The 14,067-nt window shown below is 32.8% G+C and overlaps 1 protein-coding gene across 6 annotated transcripts in view; it reads left to right on the forward strand.

Annotated features, from left to right (window-relative positions):
* The window catches only part of SLP1 (Calcineurin-like metallo-phosphoesterase superfamily protein), a 257,256-nt gene extending 252,518 nt beyond the window's left edge, over positions 1–4,738 (forward strand). For 3 of the 6 annotated variants that reach the window (XM_089792703.1, XM_089792694.1, XM_089792688.1), the window contains exon 10: positions 3,841–4,738. Coding sequence is in view for 1 of the 6 variants with exons in the window: in XM_089792695.1 (XP_089648821.1) it covers positions 3,916–3,936 (21 nt within the window). In the remaining 5 variants the exon portion in view is untranslated. The remainder of the gene's footprint in view (positions 1–3,840) is intronic. The other 3 variants (XM_089792693.1, XM_089792695.1, XM_089792690.1) reach the window with 1 other exon arrangement.
* The last annotated feature ends 9,329 nt before the right edge of the window (positions 4,739–14,067 follow it).

A 14,067-nucleotide genomic window follows, 5' to 3' on the forward strand; every position in this document is an offset into this window, starting at 1 on the left:
TTCTAATCAAACTTGAAATTAGATTGTTTATTAAACCAATACATCATGGAATTCCTTTATGTGAACACTCTTTGGAAGCATACTTTCTTATTTTGAATTGTGAATCCAAAATGGATAAGATCCTACATTTTCATATTATTCTTGAATACTAGGGTAAAAGCACAAACTTGTGTCACTCTTTTATAAAGGCAAGGGATATCAGAACTTAAACTGTTCAACTTTAATGACAAAAAAGAGACATTTGTGTTTAAAATTTGAAGATGATGTAAACTAATGAAATGTGTAAAATTGGATGAAGTTTATGCCTGTAATTTTTTTTTTAATTGAGTCAAAATTTTATCATTTTTATAATTTTTAAAGTCTATTTTCTAATTTTTTTAAATGTTGAAAATATAGAGTTTCATTCCCACCAAACAACTATATGCAAATGATCATATTTTGATCTGATTTTGAACTATGTTATAGTTGACATGTATACCTAGTGGACAAAAAAAAAAGATTTTGGACTTATATGTTTCAAGTTATAAGTGTTCAAAGTCAAACTTATCAGAAATTGATAGTTTTTTTTTTCCCGCCAAACTTTTTCTATCAAATCTATATATTTTTTAAAACAAATTACATATTCTTGAAGATGACTTTCTCCTCTAGAGGTACACATAAAGTTCTTATTTTTTGAACATGATTTACTATTTTTTTTTCTTTTTTTGAACAGACATCTTGTTGAATCTTAAAAGACCTACTTGTAATATTTTATAAAAATAACATATTTTAAATAATCAAAATAATACAAAATTTATATGACCATAATCTTGACTCAAAGATCTACAAAAGGGTATTTTTATTTTTTAGAAAAACTTCAATTTGGATGGAGAAATTAGTATTCAAAGTGAAAAAAATTCAGAATAGGCAGTTATGACCAAAAGGGTTTCGACCGTAACCCTTTCGGTCGTAACAAGTTTGGCCGTAACCCCTATCGGCCCAAAAAACTGCCAGAGGTTACATTGGTGGTTTCATTTATAAAATAATTAAATTTTAATTTTAATTTATAATTTAAATTATGCACAGTGAATTGCAAAATTTAAAGGAGCATTTTCAAAAATTATTATTTTTTGAAGCCATGTCTATCAATTGCTTCTTGGAGTTTAACAACAATTACAAAGGATTGTCAATAAGGTATTTTTTTCCACCTAGTTATTTTATGTACTCTATATTGAAGTATTGAAATATATTTCTAGTGGAATCTAAATTAAAATATTTTCCTATAGGTCAAAGTATTGAATGGGTAATAAAAAGGCTAGATCAAGGAAATATGATAGAATAAGAGATGACAAAATGAAAAGTCATACAAAATGTAATCAAAACCAACCTACTGAAGTTAATGAAGAAGATGATATTCATGAAGAGGACAAGATTCATGAAAATGAACAAATGGGTAGTTCTAATGATAGAAACATATTATTAAGTGTAGGAAATTTGATGGATTTGGATGAGGACCTACTTTTTAGTCAAATTCCATCTACAAAAATGGTAAAAGAGAACACTATTAAAAGCATTGCCAAAACATGTGGGATGAATATTTCAAAAACAAAAGTATATTTGGAAAGGCATAATTATTTGTCAAGTTATTTAGGAGAAAAGATATGAGGCCTATTTTGGAGTTGTTGGGTGTTGATAACAAGAAAAACCATGTGCATAATGTTAATAAAACAATAGTTGAATATTTGCAAATTGCTTATAATGAAATTGACAACACAACTTGAGGAGGTGATTTCAGCACTGTGCGTAGAGCGTTGATGACTACTGTATCTAGTAGAAAGTCGACACATAGAAAACAAGTACGTGTAATTTCTAATTTACTACATATATCTAGAAGAACTATTCTAAGATACATTAGGAAGAGAAATATGCTAGATGAAAACATTAAGAATAATTGGGTGAATATTTGCAGAGTTCCTCGAAAAGACATAATTTTTGAAGATGTAAAAAGACAGGTTATTGAATTTTGGACCACATCGTCTCGTGTTTCTTCCAATAGATGTGATACTATACAAATTAAAGATCAAGAGACAGGGGCTAAAATTGAACATCCAAAACATTTTATAGATATAACACAAAGTGAATTATTTCAAACATTCAAGCGAGAATTTCCAAATGTGAAAATATGTCAAAGAATGTTTGAGAGTCTGTGTCCTTCCTTTGTACGCATAAATAAGATACATGAAACTTCTTGTCAAAACCATGTTGAATGTGGTCTACACTTGCAATCATATAGAAAAGTTATGGCAATACTTGATCCAAATTTGTCATCCCTAGTAGTACGTGACAATTTTTGAAGTCTATATTATGTGAAAAATTAGAAGATTTGAATGAGTTCAAAGTATAGTGCATCATAAATCAATGCCCAGAGTGTGGAGATTTATCTAAATCTCCACTGCAGAATGAGAATATTGATGAATCGACACCAATTTCATGGATGAGATATGAATATGAGACATACCAAAATAAGACAGGAGCTGAATCCAAAAAAATTGTATTGGAGGACAGTAAATTGTGGTATGATGAGTTTATGAACGGTAAGTTATGTCCATTGATATATACACATATCCAACATTGTCATGGTGCACGATGGCAAGCTAAACAATTTCGTGATTCAAAAAATAATTTTCCACCTGGTTGTATTCTTTCAGTTGTAGATTTTTCTGAGAACTATATATTTTCACCTCAAACAAAGCTTCAAGGGCAATATTTTCATTCTAAACAAGTTGCAATATTTGTGCAAGTGACTTATAAACATGCACAATTTGAGGTGGATGAGATAGAAAGTTTAGAGGAAAATGAATGCATTATCATCAAGAAGGTTCATTTCGATATTAGTGATGATAGAGTTCATGATAGGAGCTATGTCACTCATTGTTTTGCAATGTTCTCTGAAGATCTTAGAAATCATGTAATAAATGTTTTAGAGCAATGGATCTAGTACGATGGTTGTGTAGGTTAGTGTATCTATACATGTACATTTTTTATTTAACTTTAAATGTAAAACTTATATTGATTTGTACACGTATTTCAAATTGATTTATATAATTATTTAACTTTAAATGTAAAACTTATATTGATTTGTAAACATATTTCAATTTGATTTATATAATTATTTTTTAATCTCATTTCATGAACTCACAGAACAATTTAAATCTACAAAAGCATTTAATTAGTTAGTCATGCAACATGCTAGAAGCAATGTTAGGTTTTTGTGGAACTTCTTTGAAAGTGGACATGGAAAAGGGAAGCATAATGGAGCAGGAGCATGTATAAAGTGCACACTTCGACAACATGAAATTGCAGGTACATATGTACATGCATCTAGTGTGTTCTCGATCTACTTATAACATATATACATGTATAGATACTCTCTAGAGATCTATATATATATATATATATATATATATATATATATATATATATATATATATATATATATATATGGTACATATGTACATGCATCTAGTGTGTTCTCGATCTACTTATAACATATATACATGTATAGATACTCTCTAGAGATCTATATATATATATATATATATATATATATATATAATGTCTTTTAAATTATATATGTACATGTGCATGTTACTGAAGGTAATAGGATAAATAGTGCGGAAGAAATTGTTGAATGGTGCAAAGATCATTTTGCTACTCGAGATACTGAATACAATAAGTGTTATTTTTGGGAAGTGAAAGGTACAAGTATTAAATTTATTTATTTATTTGATATAATACATGTTTGTGTGTGCATATTCTTATAATTCAAGTTTTTAATTAAATTGTTTGTATTTGTAACAGATATAGATCGACCTAATCCTTACAATTGTCAAACGATTTCTAGTACTAGAAGTTTACATCAAGTGGTGACTACAGGGCACCACAAACCCCCAATGATTAAAGTATGAGAGAAATCATGATGACTGCATGAAGGACAATCCAATGAGTATGTGAATATATTGCGAGTGGATATGTTTCATATTGGGATTTGAAGGATAGTCAGAAAGCCTCCTTTTGAAGATGTTGACACTGACACTGACATTCATGATCCTATATATTCAATTGATTATGAGTGTGTTTCTGATTTAGTTATGCCAAGTTTGTGGCATATGTACATATATATGGCACACATGTATGTTCGTTAAATTTTTCACTAAATATAAAGGCATCTATTTTCATGTGCATTGTAGGAGATATTTTTGTTGTCCAAGCCTTAGTAGATAATGTAGAAAATGTAGACTATTATCTTCTAAGATGCACAAAAGTAAAACACAAGTTACTAGAAGGAACTATAGATGTTGATGGACAATCATATCCAATTGGATCAATTGTTGTTGAAGGAGCATATTATCAACAAATCAAGATAACCGACAGTGGTATTGAATTTATTGAATACATGCCTGGAGAAAAGGTTTTACAATACAGTAACCATGTTGTAGCGACAAAGTTGCAATTTGATGCAATACCAAGAAGAGGACGTCATGGAAATCAAAAGTGTAAACTACCTATTGAAGAACATAAAAATATTCGAGAGATAATTAAAAATAGAGAGGATCCTAACAATAAAATGTTTTTGGAGCTCTAGTTCAGAGCTATTTGTACTTATTTTCTATATACAGCTCTTATACTTTCATATTTACTAGTTACATACACATCATTTTGGGTATATATTTTATAAATTTATATGTACATTTGAACATGGATCTTGGATATATGGTACAAATTATGAACATTCATGTATTGTTATTTATATTTTGTGTGAATGCACATTTAAAATTGATTCTATAGTATGTATTACATTCTTTATGTTCATACATGTATTCTTTGTGTTCTTATATGTATTAAATGTAGTGATGTTCCATGTATTGTTATTTATTTTTTGTGTATGGTTTCATGTATATATATGTACATACATCCCATTAGGACTTCCCCTTAGGACCTCCCCTTAAGACTTCCCCTTAAGACAACCCCTTAAGACATCCCATTCTAGGAGTTCCCCTTACAACCTCCCCTTAAAAACTTCCCCTTAGGACCTACCCTTAAGACAACCCCTTTACTGATTAAATGCACTCTTAAAATTGATTCTATAGCATTTATTACATTCTTTATGTTCATACATGTATTCTTTGTGTTCTTATATGTATTAAATTTAGTGATGTTCCATGGATTGTTATTTATATATTGTGTATGGTTTCATGTATATATATGTACATACATCCCATTAGGACTTCCCCTTAGGACCTCCCCTTAAGACTTCCCCTTAAGACAACCCCTTAAAACATCTCATTCTAGGAGTTCCCCTTACGACCTCCCCTTAAGGCTTCCCCTTAAGACATCCCATTCTAGGTGTTCCCCTTATGACCTTCCCTTAAGACAACCCCTTAAGACATCCTATTAGGATAACCCCTTTACTAATTACATGCACTCTTAAAATTGATTCTATAGCACGTATTACATTCTTTATGTGCGTACATGTATTCTTCGTGTTCTTATATGAATTAAATTTAGTGATGAACATGTATTATTATTTATATTTTGTGTATGGTTTCATGTATATATACGTACACACATCCCATTAGGATTTCCCCTTAGGACCTACCCTTAAGACTTCCCCTTAGGACATCCCATTCTAGGAGTTCCTCTTATGACCTCCCCTTAAGACTTCCCCTTAAGACATCCCATTCTAGGAATTCCCCTTATGACTTCCCCTTAAGACTTCCCCTTAGGACCTCCCCTTAAGATAACCTCTTAAGACACCCTATTAGGACAACCCCTTTACTGATTAAATGCACTCTTAAAATTGATTCTATAGCATGTATTACATTCTTTATGTCCGTACATGTATTCTTTGTGTTCTTATATGTATTAAATTTAGCGATTAAATGTTGTAGTTCACATCATGTATTCTTTAGCAATACTCTAAGTTATGTTCTTAAATATGTATTAAATTTATTGATTAAATGTCAACGTAACACATGTACAAAATAACACATGATCTATGAAATAAAAATATGAATATTGAAAACATACATACATTCAACATGAACATAAGACATGAACATAATATGTACATCTACAAAATAACACATCTATGAAATAATGTACACTCATGTAAAATGTACATCCAAAATACCATATAAAATGTCTCCAAAATACCACATCAAATGTCTCTAAAATACCATGTATCAAATGTATATCCATATAAAAGTATTTGAAATGGCGCACACACACACACACACACACACACACACACACACACACAAAAATGTCCAAACATCAATGAAATAGACATGTAAAATAAGATCAGCCACATCCCCCTCCTGATCCATGACCCCAATAGGCTCTACGATCTAGGTTTGAACCCTGTGTCAAATGAAAGAAATTTGTAATTTACATTTTATAAAATTATATGTATACATGCATGTATTATGTCATATGTACATATATATCTATCAAATATATAATAAAAAATACATAACATACCTATGACTCATGTCGTACAAGATCTGTTGGAGTTTGAAGATCTCCAAAATGCAACATACTATCACTAAAACCCTATAGAACACACATGTATGTACACAAGTTAAATTGAAGCACTTGAATATATGTATGTCTCAAGTTAAAGTACATGTATAAAAGCTCAGTACATTAAACAAGTATACTTATGAAATTATAGTAACAAATAAATTTAAACATATAAATTTATATTTACCGTAGCAACATGTAATGCTCTGCCAATCTAATTGATATCTGAATCATGTAGCGATAGAGTAGCCTGGTCCAGGTCGACCATCTCATCTGAAATCATAGTGGTAAATAGACCCTGTTGTACTGTGGGGGCCTGAGTATGGGAGGGTGTTGTAGGAGGTGGGGGGGTGGGTCTTGTAGGGCTCTGTGTAGGAGCAGGTGCTACAAGATCTTGAGTAGGTGTGGGGAAAGGTGTTGTAGGGCCCTCTGTAGGAGCAAGTGCTATAGAATGTGCAGGGATATCCTCTTATCTCTGTGAGGGTTGTGATCCTGCTATGCATGAGAGAATATGGTTGATGTGTCCACCAATGTCACAAAGAGGAATCCCCGTGACTATTGATAATGCCTGATATGAACCGAGAAGATTAGATGCTAAATAGAATTTCATACGACGCAATGCATCCACATCTGATATAGCAAAAACCTCTAGTGGAGATAGTATATCTGCTATCTCATACACATCATCAACTCCTATGCTACAGGATGCAACTGTCAAAATGGTACCACGAGATCGTAACATATATCTACCACATCAATCTGGAGACATCTCCTGTAACTGTATAACAACTATGGCAATGCTAGAATATATCTGAGTCCTGACTGTATCGTCGGGAACAGTCATACCCACAACAACCATCTGTGAAGCTCTCAGCATAACCAAAGGTTTGGACCCACCATTGCCCGTTTATTAATGGGCGCAGGGGTGTCTATAGGTCTAAATCTCTCTGACAATCTATCGAGGCCCTGTTCAACATGACCTAGAAAATCTGTATAATCGACATCATGATGTAATGAAATTCTGCAAACAATTGTTTACGAAAATAAAGAGGAAACTCATCCTTCTGTGGCCACCTGTGATGCACAGCTAACCACTAAGGATATATAAATGGTGCAACAAGTAGATCTGTACACTTTGTAGCCGAATAATAGCCCTATCCGTATAAAATGGAAGCATACTCTTCACCATATCGGTGGAGACTTCTCCATCAATCTATGTATACTTCACAGTGCCAGTGATAGTGTGAGAAAGCGAAGAGTAAAAAGTCTCAATACTAATATCATCAAATGGGTTGTACATCTCTATCATCTCAATCATATGGCACAATTCATCTCTCATAGAAATAATCTTCTCCCTATTAGGGAGAGTGGTAGAAGCCAAAACTATAGAATCCAAATACTCTATAGCACGAGATGACCTAGCAACTATATCTATAAATAGACGTTGTCTCTCCTCAGAGGATGATATCAATTTACTGTTATGTCTGATTCAGCACTACGACCCCCTCCCTGAACACTAGCCTCCCCTGAGGACATAGGTGCACTACTAGATGCCATAATGATATATGCAAAGAAGATCTCTATCTATAAATGCAGAGTTAAGATATATGTAAGTACATATAAAACTGAAAGTTAAATTTAATTTAAAACATGTACATGTACAAAGTTGAATGTAACTAAAAAATATAGATCATTTTAATTTAACACACATATTAAATTTATATATTGAAACTTGATGTATCTAGCTCATGTATGTGAACAAAAAAAATGCACATGTTATTAAATAGTACATAGGTTTACTATGTTAATTTGTTTTCTAAAATGTAACTAATTTTTAGCTATCTTGAGGTCTTAACAAGTTTTTGAAGTTTCATGTACATGCATGTTATTATAGTTTTCAAGTTTTCTAAGTTTGAAATTGGTTAAATTTTAAGTTTTCAAGTTTGAACAACTAGAACTTATTGTATAGTTTAGTTAGATACCTAATGTTTCAAGTTACATGTTAGTTATCTATATAGATTTGTACTATGATAATTTTTTCTCAATTGTAAGTACTTTAGTTATCTAAGTCTCAACTTGAATTTTCTTTGTTTGATGTAAAATCTACATTTATGATTAAATAGATATTTAATTTTAAAATACTATATATATTTCTTTAAATCTAACATATTGATCTAATTATATTAAAAAATTAACTACTCTAAATAATCAAAGACTTAAACACTTTAAATATAATTAATTTAATTAATAAAACACTTAAAATATAATTAATTTAATTACTAAAACACTTAAAAGAAAATTACTTTAACTAATGCTAGCATGTAATAACTAAAAAACAAAAAACAAAAAAAAAACCACTTACCAGTTATGGTTGAAACACTCTAAACCACTCCGAAATTGCAACAGTATGTAAATGATCCTCGACAAGCGATTTTCACTTTTTATGATTTTGAAGGTGTTATGGTCGAAACCCTTTTGGCCGAAAGGGTTCCAGCCAAAACCTCAGCAGCCATGCAAGCGTGCGAAAGTGCCACGTTTGTACAACCGAAGGGGTTACAGCCAAAACTATTTTGGTTGTAACCCCCCCAGATATCCCAAATGGTGATACAGATCTATGCTTTTACCCACTAAAGAACAAATTTCTTATGGGAAGAAAACTCTTATGCATTCAACCATAATTATCTTCCATTTCATTACATCTAATACATAACATTGAATCTTACAACACCAATACATATTGCACTCCAAATTTCTTCATTTCCTTCATGAATCCATTTCTCACAAAAAATTATATAAAATGAAGGTCTCATTTTTACCATTCAATACACAAATGACAAAACAAAAGGGTCCAACTCTTGCAATGCAATATACAATGACATGGAGGAGGATTTTATCCCTTCAAATACATAATAAGATTTCACATCCCTTCCTTTCTACTATGCAATCATTCATTGCAAAAACACAAATAAGATGGAGAGAGATTCTCCAATACATGTAAAATGCACAATGATAAGTTTTCTCCTTGAAGCAACACCTACAAGATGATCTTTCCAAGCTTTTTCCATTGCATCCTTGAGCAAAAAATCTACAAATACATCACAACAAACAACAAAGACCGTGGGTACTTTCCTCCCAATCATAGGCCTCCAAAGAGACCACCCCGAGCTAGGGGAACAAGGCTCAAACTGGGTTTTGTTCCAATCTTACAAATGCATACACATCACATTACAACATTTAAAAATTTAATCCTGCGGATATTTCACAATGGTTCATCTATGGAAACATGAACATAGGGTGTAGGTGTGCTTTTTAAATGGAGACTTGCCATATTAAACAATACCTGCAATAAAAAAAAGTCATGCCCTTTTGAGGCTTTCACAAAATCAACAATTCCATGCCCTTTCGGGGCTTTCACAATCATCCTCCAAAATACACTACCATCAGTTGTAGTTCCCTACAAGCCCATATTCCGTAAAAATCTCTTTATACACCATACTTCCCTTATCACCTCCAACAAGATATGAATGAATATGGCATACAATAGAGCCCATACTCCAAGGTTCTCAACACATTTTGAAGCCCAGCTAACCCCTTCACCCTGGACTTCTCTACCCTTCCCAAAGGGTGAGTGAATTCCTTAGACCCATAAACAACACATATAACAAAATGGTGAAACAAAGAGAAAATCAAACGCAACAACACATTTCATCTCAACCCCACAATACCACAATCTTCCCACAACATGGAACACCATCCAAACATTTACATGAATACTACATCACAATACAACACCATGAATTCTACTTACAATATGAACTCACACTCTTGCATGCTCATGAATGCAATGCCATTATGCAAGTTTGAAGAAAAATACTACATGGGCAAAAAAAAAAAAACCAACCTTGAATCCTTTTGCAAAATGGTAATGAATGGTTGTAGAAGAGCTCCCTCCTAGCTTTCAAACCCTAAGCATCTCTAAAATTAGAGAGTGGGTAGACAACCCACTAATTTCATCCCAGGTCCTCTAAAAAGGATCCCAAAACCCCCACTATCTAAAAATGGTCATAACATGACCTGCCCTTTTCTTACCCTTGTCTCCTTCTAAAAATGTAGCCTTGACCAACTAAGAGAATGTGGAGGAAGTCATGTGACTCTCAAATTTCTAATTGCTTTGAAAGTGACTTGCTTGGAGGGTTCACAAGGTCATCTAGGCCTACTAAAGATTAAATTTAGACCCCCTAGCCATACTACTATCATGTGAGAACTTATTTTTCACCAAAATAACCCCCTTGGAGCACCTTTTGATCCCTAAAATCTATTGGGAAGTTGGAATTCGAATTTCCCTTGATGGAGACTTCTCCTAATACTCTACCATAAGAGGTTAACTTGGGTACTGCATTGGGTTAGGTTTAGGTTAGGTGACTTTTGCCCAGAACCCTAAATGACAAGTCATCAACACATGGACAACACGAGTGTCAAGTGACACAATAAAACAACACATTACATTTATAGTGACATGTCTCTTACACACACACACACACACACACACACACACACACACACACACACACACACACACACACATTCTATTGCACACACATATAATTCACATTTACAAAACAAAACAGATTTCAATGAGGTTTGAATCTTTTCCACCGATTCAACCTTAGCGATGTTGTGTTTATAGTGGTTTGAGCCTTGGTTCCCTATTAAACCCCATGGTTAAAATCTTAGACACTACACTCGAGCATCAGTATTCCAAGAAAATCATATAAGCAATATATAAATCAATGCAATAAATCACTTTCACATTCAACATTAGGCTTGCATATTTTATCATTTCCAATTAACTTTCCCTTTTCTAATCTTTTTCATATAAAACATTCAAAACATTAAAATATTAAATCTACATATCCACTTTCATTGACATACTTAAATCCACATTCCTAAACATAATACACCATGATCATTTTTATCTACTCCAAATTTAAAATCAACTTACATACACCAATGTAGGATTCAAATGAAAAATAGATAATTAAATTACTTCAGATTAACAATAATGATATATGAATTATAACCCCAAATACACAAGTATGCTAAAATATAAGTAATTAACATCACTTGGAAACCATGTCTGATAACCAAAGTATCACAATTAATGTATCAGATTAGTATCATCATGGCCTATAGAACATAAGATAGTTGGATAAGCATGTCTTAAATAACGTCACATGGAATCATCACATAGTCTAGAGGATCCAAAATATCAATGTCTATAAAATTTCCTAAACAACAACACATGAGATCATCACGTCGTCCAAATGAGAAAAAATATCACTACCCTCCAATAAACAAATACAACATAAATAAGTTACACTAGAATCTGACGTAATGTTGAATTCCTTGCCATTTTAGAATCCTTCCATCTAGTGCACACTCTTCTTGTCATACTCCCTTTCCAAATTAATTATTTATGAAAATATTACTAAATCATCTCATTATTATCCTAAGATGAGGCATAACCCTATATTTACTTAAGTCAACTAATCAAATTTCATGTCAGTTATGTCATCATTGAGTCAGTAATTGTTTATAGCATCTAGGGTAGATGAGAACAACTTCAACCAACATATCTAGCTCACCTATTTATTTTAGTTAAACTCTAGTTCAATTTCTATCACAATTAAATCATCTACTCTCTGGAGCATCTATGAAAGTAACCCGAACTAACATTTGCTTTTAGTAATCATTCCCATATAGATAATCCATACTCACCATAGTATATCACTATAACATTTTACCACATGTAGTCCTACCAATTTTATGCACATTAAATTATTTGAACACCTAACATTATGTTATTGCATTATGGTGTTCTAATTCCTCAATGAAAATTCCCATAAACGTATATGTAAGACCATTGTTACCAAAATCATCCTTTGGATTTGAATAACTATGGTTTTATTTAATGCATAAGGGGAGGGATCTTACAAAGATGATGATGAAGAAGAAGATAATGCACTTGTCCAAGCACCACTTACCATCACCCAAGGTCAAGGAGAAGACCAACAAGAAGAGGAAGTAGAAATTGTAGAAGGTGGTGAGGGACAAGAAGCTGATGAAGCACCTATAGCTACCAACAAGAAGAAAAGAAAAGGTAAAGCACCAGCAGTGAACAAACCAGAGAAGGTTGCAAAACCTACTTAGCCTATAGTACCTACAACACGGGCTAACACAAGAGCCACTGCACAAAAGGGTAAGGAAGTAGCCAAGTAAAAGGAGAAGAGAGCTAGTGAAGCTAGCAAGGATGAAGAGTCTCAGAAGAGATCGAGGAAAAAATATGTTTCCTCGGTTGAATCTGACGAAGAGAAGACTGAATCTATGACAACAACCAGTTTCAAGTGGTAAGTCACAGTTCTTCTTCAAATTTAGATAATCTATGTGGGAATATTAGAAATAATGTTGATTTATCTGGATTCTCTCACATTGAGTTTGACAATCTTGAGAAGATTGAAAAGAATCAAGTTGAAGAGGCAGTATATGCCATGATGGCAACATTTAAAAAGACTCCTCTTGAACTTGCCAACTCCATACCTAAAGTTTTATATGATAGAGTTGAACACAACTAACATTATTGTCTAGATATTGAAAGAAAAATAAGAGAGACAACACTTGCACAGGTAATGCCAGAACTGAGTAAGGCCACAATGACAAAAGCCATTAAGAGATATACTGGAAGATTTGTTCCAAAGTATAGGGCATTCAATATATTGCAAAATGACATTGAGGATGTTGTGCAGAAGTCCAAACAAATATGGAAGCTGACATATGGATTTTCAACATTTGAGGAAGTTGTACAAAGACCTATTGAAGCAGGTGAAGAAAAAGAAGAAGAACAAGAAGACATTGAACAAGATACAGTTGAGGGAGGCACGGACATGAACATAGACACCCAAGCACCAACTGTAGATGAGAAGCAAATAGAATATAGTGTACTAGATACACAAGTGTTGAGTGCCAGTACTCAACAGGGGACAAGTGCAATTATTAACACTATTAAGGTTAAGGACGTTTCTGAGACTATTGCTCAAAACATCAATCCCCTCACAAAGGATGACTTGAAGAAGATACTAGTTAAATCCACTACCCAGGCCAAACTTTATGAGAATCTTGTCTTGGTAAGTGTTGATGAGATTGAGAAGGAAGATAAGGCATCTACAGGGGAGGAAACAAAAACACCAAAAACATCTACACCCCTTCCTCAATCTACCATGGTACAACCACCATTTCCTATTGTGGTGTATCATAGAAAGGAGCAAGTTTCACTAATAGTACAATAGTACAAAGTGCTCTAGTCATTAGAGATGAACTTGCAAAGACAAATGACAAAGTTGAAATATCCAATGAGCATAAGGATGAGATTATAATAGTAAAGCAAGATGGAGCTCAAGCTCAAACAGGTCTGGATGTCACTCCTGCACCTACAACACAAAATCAAGG

Source organism: Cupressus sempervirens, chromosome 7 (genome assembly GCF_028749045.1).
Source record: "Cupressus sempervirens isolate cs-2001-9-10 chromosome 7, ASM2874904v1, whole genome shotgun sequence".
NCBI lineage: Eukaryota > Viridiplantae > Streptophyta > Pinopsida > Cupressales > Cupressaceae > Cupressus > Cupressus sempervirens.